Consider the following 16,468-nt stretch of genomic DNA (forward strand, 5'->3'; position numbering starts at 1 on the left):
CTATAAGCCTTCAAGGTTGTATTCTGTCATTATACAGAAATTATAATTTTGTTTACTACACAGTATTGGAATTTGTTAAATGATATATGGGTTTTTACATACAAAATACGAGAGAAAGGAGGAGAATATGCAAGTAGCCTTCTCAGAGCGGAGGAGGACAGAGACACTAGTGCCACCTTATGAAGGATACAATCCCAAAAGTCAATACCGATCCTTCAAAGAGCCTTGCCACATGACTTAAGGTACCTTCACACATAACGATATTGTTAACGATATCGTTGCTTTTTGTGACGTAGCAACGATATCGTTAATAAAATCGTTATGTGTGACAGCGATCAACGATCAGGCCCCTGCTCGGAGAGCGTTGGTCGCTGAATAAAGTCCAGAACTTTATTTGGTCGCTGGATCTCCCGCTGACATCGCTGGATCGGCGTGTGTGACACCGATCCAGCGATGTCTTCACTGGTAACCAGGGTAAACATCGGGTAACTAAGCGCAGGGCCGCACTTAGTAACCCGATGTTTACCCTGGTTACCATCCTAAAAGTAAAAAAAAAACAAACACTACATACTTACCTACAGCCGTCTGTCCTCCAGCGCTGTGCTCTGCACTCCTCCTGTACTGTCTGTGTGAGCACAGTTGCCGGAAAGCAGAGCGGTGACGTCACCGCTCTGCTTTCCGGCTGACCGACGCTCACAGACAGTACAGGAGGAGAGCAGAGCACAGCGCTGGAGGACAGACAGCGGTAGGTAAGTATGTACTGTTTGTTTTTTTTTACTTTTAGGATGGTAACCAGGGTAAACATCGGGTTACTAAGCGCGGCCCTGCGCTTAGTTACCCGATGTTTACCCTGGTTACCGGCATCGTTGGTCGCTGGAGAGCGGTCTGTGTGACAGCTCTCCAGCGACCAAACAGCGACGCTGCAGCGATCCGGATCGTTGTCGGTATCGCTGCAGCGTCGCTTAATGTGAAGGGGCCTTTAGGATGAGAAGCCAAACCAACAGCTCCATTTGTAGACACGTGTTTTGGGATTTTTGCCCCTTATCAGGGCAAAACAGAAGAACTTGTGGGCTGCAGAAAAGGCCTTTGACCGAGACTTTAAGGGGTAAAATTTCTCCTTGTGAAAAGGCCAGTTTGAAGGAAGGAGTCTTATAGGCCACATGAGGCTCCTCCTGGAATTTAAATATCTACAGTTACAGTACAGACCAAAAGTTTGGACACACCTTCTCATTTAAAGATTTTTCTGTATTTTCATGACTATGAAAATTGTAAATTCACACTGAAGGCATCAAAACTATGAATTAACACATGTGGAATTATATACTTAACAAAAAGTGTGAAACTGAAAATATATCTTATATTCTAGGTTCTTCAAAGTAGCCACCTTTTGCTTTGATGACTGCTTTGCACACTCTTGGCATTCTCTTGATGAGCTTCAAGAGGTTGTCACCGGGAATGGTTTTCACTTCACAGGTGTGCCCTGTCAGGTTTAATAAGTGGGATTTCTTGCCTTATAAATGGGGTTGGGACCATCAGTTGTGTTGTGCAGAAGTCTGGTGGATACACAGCTGATAGTCCTACTGAATAGACTGTTATAATTTGTATTATGGCAAGAAAAAAGCAGCTAAGTAAAGAAAAATGAGTGGCCATCATTACTTTAAGAAATGAAGGTCAGTCAGTCCGAAAAATTGGGAAAACTTTGAAAGTGTCCCCAAGTGCAGTGGCAAAAACCATCAAGCGCTACAAAGAAACTGGCTCACATGAGGACCGCCCCAGGGAAAGGAAGACCAAGAGTCACCTCTGCTTCTGAGGATAAGTTTATCCGAGTCACCAGCCTCAGATATCACAGGTTAACAGCAGCTCAGATTAGAGACCAGGTCAATGCCACACAGAGTTCTAGCAGCAGACACATCTCTACAACAACTGTTAAGAGGAGTCTTTGTGCAGCAGGCCTTCATGGTAAAATAGCTGCTAGGAAACCACTGCTAATGACAGGCAACAAGCAGAAGAGACTTGTTTGGGCTAAAGAACCCAAGAAATGGACATTAGACCAGTGCAAATCTATGCTTTGGTCTGATGAGTCAAAATTTGAGATCTTTGGTTCCAACCACCATGTCTTTGTGCGACGCAGAAAAGGAGAACGGATGGACTGTACATGCCTGGTTCCCACCGTGAAGCATGGAGGAGAAGGTGTGATGGTGTGGGGGTGCTTTGCTGGTGACACTGTTGGGGATTTATTGAAAATTGAAGGCATACTGAACCAGCATGGCTACCACAGCATCTTGCAGCGACATGCTATTCCATCCGGTTTGCGTTTAGTTGGACCATCATTTATTTTTCAACAGGACAATGACCCCAAACACAACTCCAGGCTGTGTAAGGGCCTCCACAGTTACCAGACCTGAACCCAATCGACACCGATCCGGCTGTTTTCTGAGAGTTTTCACATTAGTTGGTTCCATACTACTTTTGCACAACATTATAATACCTTGGCACAATTAAGTCAGGGTCATCATTCATGTTCCATGATGAATTCATATTGTGTTGTTCTTTTCTTAGTTTTCCATAAATTTTAAAAGTTTTGTTTTATTTTTTATTAAGCAAAACGACCATAAACAAAAAAAAAGTTTTAAAACTAGCTCAAATTAAGTGTTGTGGCTTTTTTTCTTATTTTTTATCTTTTTTTAATCAAGCTTGCTCACACAATGTGGTTTATATACAGTGGGGCAAAAAAGTATTTAGTCAGTCAGCAATAGTGCAAGTTCCACCACTTAAAAAGATGAGAGGCGTCTGTAATTTACATCATAGGTAGATCTCAACTATGGGAGACAAACTGAGAAAAAAAAATCCAGAAAATCACATTGTCTGTTTTTTTAACATTTTTTTTGCATATTATGGTGGAAAATAAGTATTTAGTCAGAAACAAACAATCAAGATTTCTGGCTCTCACAGACCTGTAACTTCTTCTTTAAGAGTCTCCTCTTTCCTCCACTCATTACCTGTAGTAATGGCTCCTGTTTAAACTTGTTATCAGTATAAAAAGACACCTGTGCACACCCTCAAACAGTCTGACTCCAAACTCCACTATGGTGAAGACCAAAGAGCTGTCAAAGGACACCAGAAACAAAATTGTAGCCCTGCACCAGGCTGGGAAGACTGAATCTGCAATAGCCAACCAGCTTGGAGTGAAGAAATCAACAGTGGGAGCAATAATTAGAAAATGGAAGACATACAAGACCACTGATAATCTCCCTCGATCTGGGGCTCCACGCAAAATCCCACCCCGTGGGGTCAGAATGATCACAAGAACGGTGAGCAAAAATCCCAGAACCACGCGGGGGGACCTAGTGAATGAACTGCAGAGAGCTGGGACCAATGTAACAAGACCTACCATAAGTAACACACTACGCCACCATGGACTCAGATCCTGCAGTGCCAGACGTGTCCCACTGCTTAAGCCAGTACATGTCCCGTCTGAAGTTTGCTAGAGAGCATTTGGATGAACCAGAGGAGTTTTGGGAGAATGTCCTATGGTCTGATGAAACCAAACTGGAACTGTTTGGTAGAAACACAACTTGTCGTGTTTGGAGGAAAATGAATACTGAGTTGCATCCATCAAACACCATACCTACTGTAAAGCATGGTGGTGGAAACATCATGCTTTGGGGCTGTTTCTCTGCAAAGGGGCCAGGACGACTGATCCGGGTACATGACAGAATGAATGGGGCCATGTATCGTGAGATTTTGAGTGCAAACCTCCTTCCATCAGCAAGGGCATTGAAGATGAAACGTGGCTGGGTCTTTCAACATGACAATGATCCAAAGCACACCGCCAGGGCAACGAAGGAGTGGCTTCGTAAGAAGCATTTCAAGGTCCTGGAGTGGCCTAGCCAGTCTCCAGATCTCAACCCTATAGAAAACCTTTGGAGGGAGTTGAAAGTCCGTGTTGCCAAGCGAAAAACCAAAAACATCACTGCTCTAGAGGAGATCTGCATGGAGGAATGGGCCAACATACCAACAACAGTGTGTGGCAACCTTGTGAAGACTTACAGAAAACGTTTGACCTCTGTCATTGCCAACAAAGGATATATTACAAAGTATTGAGATGAAATTTTGTTTCTGACCAAATACTTATTTTCCACCATAATATGCAAATAAAATGATAAAAAAACAGACAATGTGATTTTCTGGATTTTTTTTTCTCAGTTTATCTCCCATAGTTGAGGTCTACCTATGATGTAAATTACAGACGCCTCTCATCTTTTTAAGTGGTGGAACTTGCACTATTGCTGACTGACTAAATACTTTTTTGCCCCACTGTATATACTGCAGTCAACAACATAATTTTATACTGTGTATTAACTCATCGTATAGATGTCTATGTGCAAGGGGGGACCACAAACCAGTGTGATCCTAGTGATGAGAGAATGTGTTTAGATAAGACGTTATTCGAGCATACTTTGGTGTTGGTGTCTCCGGTGTGCTCGAATAATATGTTCCAGTCCCCTCGGTCGCATGTCTCGCGGCTGTTCGACTGCAGCAACACATACAGGGATTACCTAACAAACCAAACCTTTTTGACTTTGTGTTTTGTTTGTATGCTTACTTGAGATGACCAATTAACTTTATACTGCCTTGATTCGGTATCCAGTCTGGTCCTTGGTTATTGCCAGTTTTTACTTTTATACCCGGTGTCTTGGGTGCTTCTGGCTGCGACGTCAAGATCGGCCAGAGATTCCAGGGACAGAAAGTGAAGACCAGCTGCTAAGGAGGACCGGATGCCGGACCAGGGCAGGGCTAATTGAACTGCTCATCTCTTAATATTTCATTTTTTTTCATCATTTTTAATACAGGAATGTACACAGAAGAAGAGGAGACGTTAATGCAGGAATGGTTCATGCTTGTGAACAAGAAAAACGCCCTGATCAGGAGAATGAACCAGCTCTCGCTTCTGTAAGTCCATGGGGCACCTGTCTCGGTTACACTTATGATCGTACATGTTATGATTTATGCAAAAGTAATTGTATGAAGTCTGCTCTGACTTTTGTCTCCATCCGAGTCTTTCTGCCCTCCAGTGATATTGGCGCCAGATAAGCATTGTTTGGTTCTCTACGATCCTGATGTCTTTACACTTTGACTGACGCATGTAAACATAAGTGGGTTAACGATTCTCGGGCTGCACCCATCTCTTTTGCCCGGTGACTCAGGAAAATTAAAATGAACTCTTCCATTTCCATTGTTACCCATTATTTCCTGTTCGGTTAGGCTCTCAGAAGAGGGATTATCGTCAGCTAATAATATCCAACCACTGGTGACAAGGATCTTCGTAACTCACTTGCTAGTTATGTTATGACATGCTTAGGATCTGTTATGGTGTTGACCCTGGAAGGGAGGATTAACAGCGAAAGAAAACAAAATGTATTAGAATACCCGACGGTTAAAATAATTATAGCAAAAAAAAAAGTAAAAATAATTATAGTATGAAAATTGGATACACTGTAAAATATTTGCATTTTATTAGTAATTAAATCATGTAGATATAAAATAGATGGTATTACACAACCAAACATCCCGATTCCTTAAGAAGAGAGCCTGGTTCTTGATTGCCCCCTACCCAAGAGGAGAAAAGAGTGGTCTAAACGTTGACACCTTCAATAGCCCTCTTCCAAACCTTCACCCATAAACATGCCCGCATAGCTCAGAGGAGCATGCATGTATTCTGGGTGGGTAAAGGGGAGTATGCCACTAGCGGACAGCTCTGGTGGCAGCTTCTCTATTCTAGGAACAAGAGGATCGAGTGTCGATATTTGGCAATCCCTAGCCTTCTTTCTGTATCACATCATTTTTTGGGAGGGAAAGATAGACGCTCCCATAAATGGGCTCAGATGATTTTGCTCTAATGTGTATGTGTAGGTAAATCTGCATCTTTTTCCAATGTTCTATTCCTTTTGTGCCGGTAGAGGCATCACGCCATCAAGGAACATGGAGCCAAACTTGCCCACTTCCTTGGTCCGATAGTAGTCTCAGTGGTTCGTTTCTTGTAACTGTGGTCAATAAAAATTATTAATGTAAGATTCGACATTTTCAAGGTTATATCGAGATATTTTTTTAATGTAATGAAGGTGAGACAGGCTTACCATCACTGACCAGTTCACATAGGTGTGAAGGGACCCGTTGACTAAACTTCATGAAGTTGTATTTGCTGCCTTCGATCATCGCTCCTCATCGTTGTCTGTGTATCATTTGTGAGAAGTAGCTTATTGCTCCAGCGAAAAGTCATTTATGAGTTCCCTAAATCAATGCGCACTAAAGGTCCCTTTAAGTGTTTAATGATTTAGTAATTAACATATTGATGAGCCGTGTTTTTCTTTTTCTTTTTTTACTTCTCTCTAAACTTGCCTATAGGGAAAAAGAACATGACCTAGAGAGGAGGTTTGAGCTACTGAATCGAGAGTTACGAGCAATGCTTGCGATAGAAGGTAAGATGGAAATGAGGCGTGCCTGAAAAAAATCCAAACCTTATGCAAAAAAATAAATAAATAAAAAAATGAAAAACAATAGTAATACAAGAATCTATAGTGCTGTGCTAACGTTTCAGGATGAACATAAAATATACGCATTCGGCTTATTGCACTTAGAGAAGGATACAACAATGCAAAATATCATCATTAATTACTAATAGTGAAATAATACGGGAAAGATTTGGTCTTTGTGATGAAAATTACATGCAGATTATTATATAAAACAACAATGACAAGTTTTTATTCATATCTGTTGAAGTGTCAGTGGAATGCTGCCATTTGTTAATATTATATCACTGCACCCCCAAATAGCATCTGACGGCTGAGTGATGTATTGACCTCCCAGACTGTCACTTGGTAATTTCTTTTTTCACCTGATAAGGTTCCTGATCCATATTCAATCAATTGCAATTAGGTTAGGAGACTTTCATGGATGCTGAAAGATTGTATGGAGTAAATGGCACAAGGTATCTGAGAAATGGCAATGAGAGCCGCTGACAGCTCAGGTCTTCATATTTAAAGGAGTATTCCCATCTCATACATTTATGCCCTATCCAGAGGATACACCCGAAATGTATAGCCCACCAGTGGGACCCACATCTATCTTGAAGACGAGGCCCCGTCATGCGCTGCCATTCGTGCAAAGGGGCTTGTAATCCACATACAATTGTATATAATTTCCAACCACCACTGACACTGATATTACAATGGCCATTAATATACAGTTTGCAATGCACGGACTGGCCGCAGGTCGCCCAACCTGGGTGTGATAGCTTCATATAGATGAGACTGGAGACCGCGGCCAGTCCGTGCATTGCAGTATGCACTCGGCTCATGTTGCACACACATCTACGTAAGCCCTAATGTGTAGAAGAGACTTTTGCCGTTTTCCTTTTTGTGACATGAGAAAATCACGGATGAAATTCTAATGGTACAAACTGACCCAATGAACAATCACTGATGCAAATCAGATCCAAAACACTGATGAAAATCCATCCGTGTATTTACATGAGAAAAATCACTGACATCTGAATGAGGCCTAAGACCGCACGCTCATCATGACCCTACCAGTTTACCATCAATTATTATTCCAAAGTCCATCACAAAGTAGAGGTTCTTGTTCATGTTTTATTGGAAAACTCTATGTAACAGTTTGTACTTATGGTATTGTTTTTGACCGAAGCAAAAAATGTGTGACGCTTATCCATACAGTCAGGAAGCCTTCTCTTATCCGTTGCCATGTCTAGAACAACTCACTGATTTTCCAAAATGTACCCTACCTCCAAGCTTTAAACCTATAAGATCAGAGCTTCTGTATGAGAGGTAATGTAAAAGAACAACCCTTGAGACTTCTCCTACATGACCCCAGAAAGGCGAAGTGTGGAGTACTCCATTCAAATCTGGCCCAGAATCTGCTGATTTTGTTGCAGATTTTCTGCAGCTGTTCAGTATATCGGCCAGGACTTCCTGATACACTGGACAATCTCTGTCCTTGAGGCTCGAGTTCTCACATGTCAATACGTATCTACTAAAGTCTGTGATTATTATTATTATTATTATTATTATTTATTATTATAGCGCCATTTATTCCATGGCGCTTTACATGTGAGGAGGGGTATACATAATAAAACAAGTACAATAATCTTGAAAAATACAAGTCACAACTGGTACAGGAGGAGAGAGGACCCTGCCCGCGAGGGCTCACAATCTACAAGGGATGGGTGAGGATACAGTAGGTGAGGGTAGAGCTGGCCGTGCAGCGGTTTGGTCAATCGGTGGTTACTGCAGGTTGTAGGCTTGTCGGAAGAGGTGGGTCTTCAGGTTCTTTTTGAAGGTTTCGATGGTAGGCATCGAAATTGGCTGCAGCAGTCATGTATCAACACAAATAATCGGAAGGGGCCAGTAAGTAAACTGCTTTGTTCTCGTTTGCTTATATATTTTTTTATTTTAGACAGTTTTCCGCAGCAGAAATTCCAGATTTTTCACTTCTTTATTAAAGGGGATGGAGAAAAATCTGCAGCAAGTCCTTATTTCTGAAGCATAAATTTCATGCTATAGGTTTAAAAATCAATTTTCATGTGGGAAATTTCCACTGTTTGTGGAGGCAGAGTTGTTCAGATCCTGTCCACTTTGCTGTCGCTGAGTTCTGCTGCCTCCGTACATCCGGTTGGAAAATCCGCAGCAGTTCTGACTCTTGTGGACTCAACCATAGAAGACTCCAGTTTCGTAAACGGCACACGTTAGATACCCTCTTACTGATTATAGATTTGGGCCACAGGAGTTTGGTGATAACCCAGCAGGTGTCTATGACTGAAGAAACTCTCAAGTTTCAGAAGTAAAGACATAGAGCTCATTGATTTGTCCAAAAACTCAAAAGCCCCTCCAGCACGTCCCTCCATCAGCTCCACAGCTGCTACATTAGGCCTTGTGTCTGACTGTTCACCCTTGGGCCTTTTTCCCACCTCACCACTACTGAATTTGGACAAATTTTGGATTAAAATAGTGATCATGACCGGTCACCATCATACTCAGAGCACATCTGTTTAGCAGTCTGGATGATCAGAATTTGCGTTAACATATCAGAATAGCAATGCCTGCCAGAAGTCCGGTAGGTTTGTCCCATCATATTCCCAAAATATGACCTACAAGTCGGAATATAAAAAATAAACAGACGTGTTAAAAACTACAGTAATGTATGACAATAGAGTGTATGTGTAATGAAGCTCAGGGACTTAATTTCTGGAAAAAAAACAAAAGGAATAGGAAAGCCTTGTAGTCATTATTAAACATTTCTTGCTTGTCCCGTGTTTTTCATAACATCTTGTCAATTTCACACTGCTGGAAAATGAAAAGTTCTGCCAATTTGTGCACATATGGCTCCTAAAAAGTGATTTATTAGAAAGTACAACAGACCAATGTTCCGCTGCGACCCCCAGGACCTTCCTCAAAGCCGAGTCTATTATCACAACAAATAAATGACTTTCTTTGTCAGAGTAGCTGGTGGACATTGCTCTTCATCTTTTTCACTTTTGGATATCACATTGACATGTTACAATTGACCACTTTTGTTCTTAATGGATGGGTCAGTGATCTCGAAGTACTCTTGGTTACCAAGCAAGGATGTGAACTTTGTTTTTTGTGCAATTTGATGCAACATAACTTTTCTTTTTGATCCAAGTTTTTCAATATGAATTTTATGCCAGGTTTATATTTTGTACTATTTTAAAATGGTTTTGGACACACCTTCTCATTTAAAGATTTTTCTGTATTTTCATGACTATGAAAATTGTACATTCACACTGAAGGCATCAAAACTATGAATTAACACATGTGGAATTACAGTATATACTTAACAAAAAAGTGCGAAACAACTGAAATTATGTCTTATATTCTAGGTTCTTCAAAGTAGCCACCTTTTGCTTTGATGACTGCTTTGCACACTCTTGGCATTCTCTTGATGAGCTTCAAGAGGTAGTCACCGGGAATGGTCTTCCAACAATCTTGAAAGAGTTCCCAGAGATGCTTAGCACTTGCTGGCCCTTTTGCCTTCACTCTGTGGTCCAGCTCACCTCAAACCATCTCGATTGAGTTCAGGTCTGGTGACTGTGGAGGTCAGGTCATCTGGCATAGCACCCCATCACTCTCCTCCTTGGTCAAATAGCCCTTACACAGCATGGAGGTGTGTTTGGGTTCATTGTCCTGTTGAAAAATAAATAATGGTCCAACTAAAAGCAAACCAGATGGAATAGCATGCCGCTGCAAGATGCTGTGGTAGCCATGTTGGTTCAGTATGCCTTCAATTTTGAATAAATCCCCAACAGTGTCACCAGCAAAGCACTCCCTCACCATCACACCTCCTCCTCCATGCTTAACGGTGGGAACCGTTCACCTTTTCTGCGTCACACAAAACCAAAGATCTCAAATTTGGACTCATCAGACCAAAGCACAGATTTCCACTGGTCTAATGTCCATTCCTTGTGTTCTTTAGCCCAAATAAGCCTCTTCTGCTTGTTGCCTGTCCTTAGCAGTGGTTTCCTAGCAGCTATTTTACCATGAAGGCCTGCTGCACAAAGTCTCCTCTTAACAGTTGTTGTAGAGATGTATCTGCTTCTAGAACTCTGTGTGGCATTGACATGTTCTCTAATCTGAGCTTCTGATAACCTGTGATTTCTGAGGCTGGTGACTCAGATAAACTTATCCTCAGAAGCAGAGGTGACTCTTGGTTTTCCTTTCCTGGGGCGGTCCCCATGTGAGCTAGTTTCTTTGTAGTGCTTGATGGTTTTTGCAACTGCACTTGGGGACACTTTTAAAGTTTTCCCAATTTTTCGGACCGACTGACCTTCATTTCTTAAAGTAATGATAGCCACTCCTTTTTCTTTACTTAGCTGCTTTTTTCTTACCATAATACAAATTCTTACAGTCTATTCAGTAGGACTATCAGCTGTGTATCCACCAGACTTCTGCACAACACAACTGATGATCCCAACCCCATTTATAAGGCAAGAAATCTCACTTATTAAACCTGACAGGGCACACGTGTGAAGTGAAAACCATTCCCGGTGACTACCTCTTGAAGCTCATCAAGAGAATGCCAAGAGTGTGCAAAGCAGTCATCAAAGCAAAAAGTGGCTACTTTGAAGAACCTAGAATATAAGACATATTTTCAGTTGTTTCACACTTTTTTGTTAAGTATATAATTCCACATGTGTTAATTCATAGTTTTGATGCCTCCAGTGTGAATGTACAATTTTCATAGTCATGAAAATACAGAAAAATCTTTAAATGAGAAGGTGTGTCCAAACTTTTGGTCTGTACTATATATCTATATATATAATTGTCTAAGGGTTTTTCCGTCTGTCTGTCTGTCTGTCTGTCTGTCTGTCCTGGAAATCCCTGCTCTCTGATTGGTCGAGGCCTGGCGGCCTCGACCAATCAGAGACCGGCACAGCATCGACGTAGAAATCCCGCGTCTCTGATTGGTCGAGGCCGCCAGGCCTCGACCAATCAGCAACGGGCACAGCGACGATGATGTCATAAAGGACGTAGACATCCCGCGTCTCTGATTGGTCGAGGCCGCCAGGCCTCGACCAATCAGCAATGGGCACAGCGACGATGATGTCATAAAGGATGTAGAAATCCCATGTTTCTGATTCAGCGACGGGCACAGTATCGACGTAGATGTCATAATGGTTGCCATGGCGACAATGATGTCATAAAGGTTGCCTCGACCAATCAGCGACGGGCACAGTCTGCCGCGAATTCTGGAATCATCATTGTCCATATACTACGGGGACATGCATATTCTAGAATACCCGATGCGTTAGACCCCGCGTCTCTGATTGGTCGAGGCCGCCAGGCCTCGACCAATCAGCAACGGGCACAGCGACGCTGATGTCATAAAGGATGTAGACATCCCGCGTCTGATTGGTCGAGGCCGCCAGGCCTCGACCAATCAGCAGCGGGCACAGCGACGGTGATGTCATAAAGGACATAGAAATCCCACGTTTCTGATTCAGCGACGGGCACAGTATCAACGTAGATGTCATAATGGTTGCCATGGTGACGATGATGTCATAAAGGTTGCCTCGACGAATCAGCGACGGGCACAGTCTGCCGCGAATTTTGGAATCATCATTGTCCATATACTACGGGGACATGCATATTCTAGAATACCCGATGCGTTAGAATCGGGCCACAATCTAGTATATATATATATATATATATATATATATATATATATATATTGCTCCAAAAAAATAAAGGGAACACTTAAACAACAGAATATAACTCCAAGTAAATCGAACTTCTGTGAAATCAAACTGTCCACTTAGGAAGCATCACTGATCGACAATCAATTTCACATGCTGTTGTGCAAATGGAATAGACGACAGATGGAAATTGGCAATTAAGACACACTCAATAAAGGAGTGGTTCTGCAGGTGGGGACCACAGACCACATCTCAGTATCAATGCTTTCTGGCTGATGTTTTGGTCACTTTTGAATGTTGGTTGTGCTTTCACACTCGTGGTAGCATGAGACGGACTCTACAACCCACACAAGTGGCTCAGGTAGTCCAGCTCATCCAGGATGCCACATCAATGCGATCTGTGACAAGAAGGTGTGCTGTGTCTGTCAGCGTAGTCTCCAGAGGCTGGAGGCGCTACCAGGAGACAGGCCAGTACACCAGGAGACATGGAGAGGGCCGTAGGAGGGCAACAACCGAGTAGCAGGACCGCTACCTCAGCCTTTATGCAATGAGGAACAGGAGTAGCACTGCCAGAGCCCTGCAAAATGACCTCCAGCAGGCCACAAATGTGCATGTCTGCACAAACGGTTAGAAACTGACTCCATGAGAATGGTCTGAGTGCCCGAGGTCCACAGATGGGGGGTTGTGCTCACAGTCCAACACCGTGCAGGATGTTTGGCATTTGCCACAGAACACCAGGATTGGCAAATTGGCCTCTGGCGCCCTGTGCTCTTCACAAATGAAAGCAGGTTCACACTGAGCACGTGATAGACATGACAGCAGAGCCATGGAAATGCCATGGAGAGCGATCTGCTGCCTGTAACATCCTTCAGCATGACCGGCTTGGCAGTGGGTCAGTAATGGTGTGGGGTGGCATTTCTTTGGGGACACAAAGCCCTCCATGTGCTCGCCAAAGGTAGCCTGACTGCCATTAGGTCCAGAGATGAGATCCTCAGACCCCTTGTGAGTCCATATGCTGGTGCGGTTGGCCCTCGGTTCCTCCTAATCCAGGACAATGCCAGACCTCATGTGGCTGGAGTGTGTCAGCAGTTCCGGCAAGATGAAGGCATTGAAGCTATGGAATGGCCCGCCCATTCCCCAGACTTGAATCCGATTGAACACATCTGGGACATCATGTCTTCTTCTTCTTCTTCTTCTTCTTTATTTTTTTTTATATAGCGCTAACATATTACGCAGCGCTTTACAGTTTGCACACATTTTCATCCCTGTCCCCGTTGGGGCTCACAATCTAGGTTCCCTATCAGTATGTCTTTGGAATGTGGGAGGAAACCGGAGTACCCGGAGGAAACCCACGCAAACACGGAGAGAACATACAAACTCTTTGCAGATGTTGTCCTTCGTGGGGCTTGAACCCAGGACTCCAGCGCTGCAAGGCTGCTGTGCTAACCACTGCGCCACCGTGCTGCCCGTCTCACATCATCCACCAACGTCACGTTGCACCACAGACTGTCCAGGAGTTGGCAGATGCCTTAGTCCAGGTCTGGGAGGAGATCCATCAGGAGACCATCCGCCGCCTCATCAGGAGCATGCGCAAGCATGTATGGAGGTCATACAGGCACGTGGAGGCCAGACACACACTACTGAGCATCATTTCCTTGTTTTGAGGCATCTCCACTGAAGTTGGATCAGCCTGTAATTTGATTTTCCACTTTCATTTTGAGTATGGTTCCAAATCCAGGCCTCCATTGGTTAATAAATTTGATTTCTATTCATGATTTTTGTGTGATTTTGTTGTCAGCACATTCAACTTTGTACAGAACAAAGTATTCAATGAGAACATTTTGTTCATTCAGATCTAGGATGTGTTATTTTAGTGTTCCCTTTATATTTTTGAGCAGTATATATATATATATATATATTACAGGCCAAAAGTTTGGACACACCTTCTCATTTAAAGATTTTCTGTATTTTCATGACTATGAAAATTGTACATTCACACTGATGGCATCAAAACTATGAATTAACACATGTGGAATTATATACTTAACAAAAAAGTGTGAAAAAACTGAAATTATGTATTATATTCTAGGTTCTTCAAAGTAGCCACTTTTTGCTTTGATGACTGCTTTGCACACTCTTGGCATTCTTTTGATGAGCTTCAAGAGGTAGTCACCAGAAATAGTTTTCACTTCACAGGTGTGCCCTGTCAGGTTTAATAAGCAGGATTTCTTGCCTTATAAATGGGGTTGGGATCATCAGTTGTGTTGTGCAGAAGTTTGGTGAATACACAGCTGATAGTCCTACTGAATAGACTGTTAGAATTTGTATTATGGCAAGAAAAAAGCAGCTAAGTAAAGCAAAACGAGTGGCCATCATTACGTTAAGAAATGAAGGTCAGTCAGTCCGAAAAATTGGGAAAACTGCAGTGGCAAAAACCATCAAGCGCTACAAAGAAACTGGCTCACATGAGGACCGACCCAGGAAAGGAAGACCAAGAGTCACCTCTGCCTCTGAGGATAAGTTTATCTGAGTAACCAGTCTCAGAAATCGCAGGTTAACAGCAGCTCAGTTTAGGGACCAGGTCAATGCCACACAGAGTTCTAGCAGCAGACACATCTCTACAACAACTGTTAAGAGGAGACTTTGTGCAGCAGGCCTTCATGGTAAAATAGCTTCTAGGAAACCACTGCTAAGGACAAGCAACAAGCAGAAGAGACTTGTTTGGGCTAAAAAACACAAGGAATAGACATTAGATCAGTGGAAATCTGTGCTTGGGTCTGATGAGTCCAAATTTGAGATCTTTGGTTCCAACCACCGTGTCTTTGTGCAACGCAGAAAAGGTGAACGGATGGACTCTATATGCCTGGTTCCCACCGTGAAGCATGGAGGAGGTGTGATGGTGATTTGCTGGTGATATTGTTGTGGATTTATTCAAAATTGAAGGCATACTGAACCAGCATGGCTACCAAAGCATCTTGCAGCGGCATGCTATTCCATCCGGTTTGCATTTAGTTGGACCATCATTTATTTTTCAACAGGACAATGACCCCAAACACACCTCCAGGCTGTGTAAGGGCTATCTGGCCAAGAAGGAGAGTGATGGGGTGCTACGCCAGATGACCTGGCCTCCAGTCACCAGACCTGAACCCAATCAAGATGTTTTGGGGTGAGCTGGACCGCAGAGTGAAGGCAAAAGGGCCAACAAGTGATAAGCATCTCTGGAAACTCCTTCAAGATTGTTGGAAGACCATTCCCGGTGACTACCTCTTGAAGCTCATCAAGAGAATGCCAAGAGTATGCAAAGCAGTCATCAAAGCAAAAGGTGGCTACTTTGAAGAACCTAGAATATAAGACACAATTTCAGTTGTTTCACACTTTTTTGTTAAGTATATAATTCCACATGTGTTAATTCATAGTTTTGATGCCTTCAGTGTGAATTTACAATTTTCATAGTCATGAAAATACAGAAAAATCTTTAAATGAGAAGGTGTGTCCAAACTTTTGCTCTGTACTGTATATATAATATATATACACACACAGTGTGTCCCTAAAGTCATGGTGCACATGACTACAAGGGCTCCTTCGGAAGGTGAGTATATGTTTATTTTTTATTTTTTAACCTGTGACATAACGTGGCTGGGCAATATACTACGTGACTGGCCAATATACTACATGGCTCTGTGCTGTATACTACGTGGCTCTGTGCTGTATACTATGTCAATGGGCAATATGCTATGTGGCTCTGTGCTGTATACTACGTCACTGGGCAATATACTACGTGGCTCTGTGCTGTATACTACGTAACTGGGCAATATATTACGTGGCTGGGCAATATACTACGTGACTGGGCAATATACTACGTGACTGGGCAATATACTACGTGACTGGCCAATATACTACGTGGCTGGGCAATATACTACGTGGCTGGGCAATATACTACGTGGCTGGGCAATATACGTGGCTGGGCAATATACTATGTGACTGGGCAATATACTATGTGACTGGGCAATATACTGCGTGGCTGGGCAATATACTACGTGACTGGGCAATATATTATGTCGCTGGGCAATACACTACGTGACTGGGCAATATACTACGTGGCTGGGCAATATATTACGTGGCTGGGCAATATACTACGTGACTGGGCAATATACTACGTGACTGGGCAATATACTACGTGACTGGGCAATATACTACGTGACTGGGCAATATACTACGTGACTGGCCATTATACTACGT

General features: G+C 42.8%; 1 protein-coding gene across 7 annotated transcripts in view; it reads left to right on the forward strand.

The window, feature by feature from the left end:
- EHBP1 (EH domain binding protein 1) overlaps window positions 1-16,468 on the forward strand; it is a 473,001-nt gene that overhangs the window by 429,283 nt on the left and 27,250 nt on the right. For all 7 annotated transcript variants that reach the window (XM_069768694.1, XM_069768687.1, XM_069768690.1 and 4 more), the window contains 2 exons: window positions 4,854-4,953; window positions 6,406-6,479. In XM_069768694.1, coding sequence (XP_069624795.1) covers window positions 4,854-4,953; window positions 6,406-6,479 — 174 coding nt within the window. The remainder of the gene's footprint in view (window positions 1-4,853; window positions 4,954-6,405; window positions 6,480-16,468) is intronic.

The sequence above is a fragment of the Ranitomeya imitator genome, chromosome 5 (assembly GCF_032444005.1).
Source record: "Ranitomeya imitator isolate aRanImi1 chromosome 5, aRanImi1.pri, whole genome shotgun sequence".
Classification (NCBI taxonomy): Eukaryota; Metazoa; Chordata; class Amphibia; order Anura; family Dendrobatidae; genus Ranitomeya; species Ranitomeya imitator.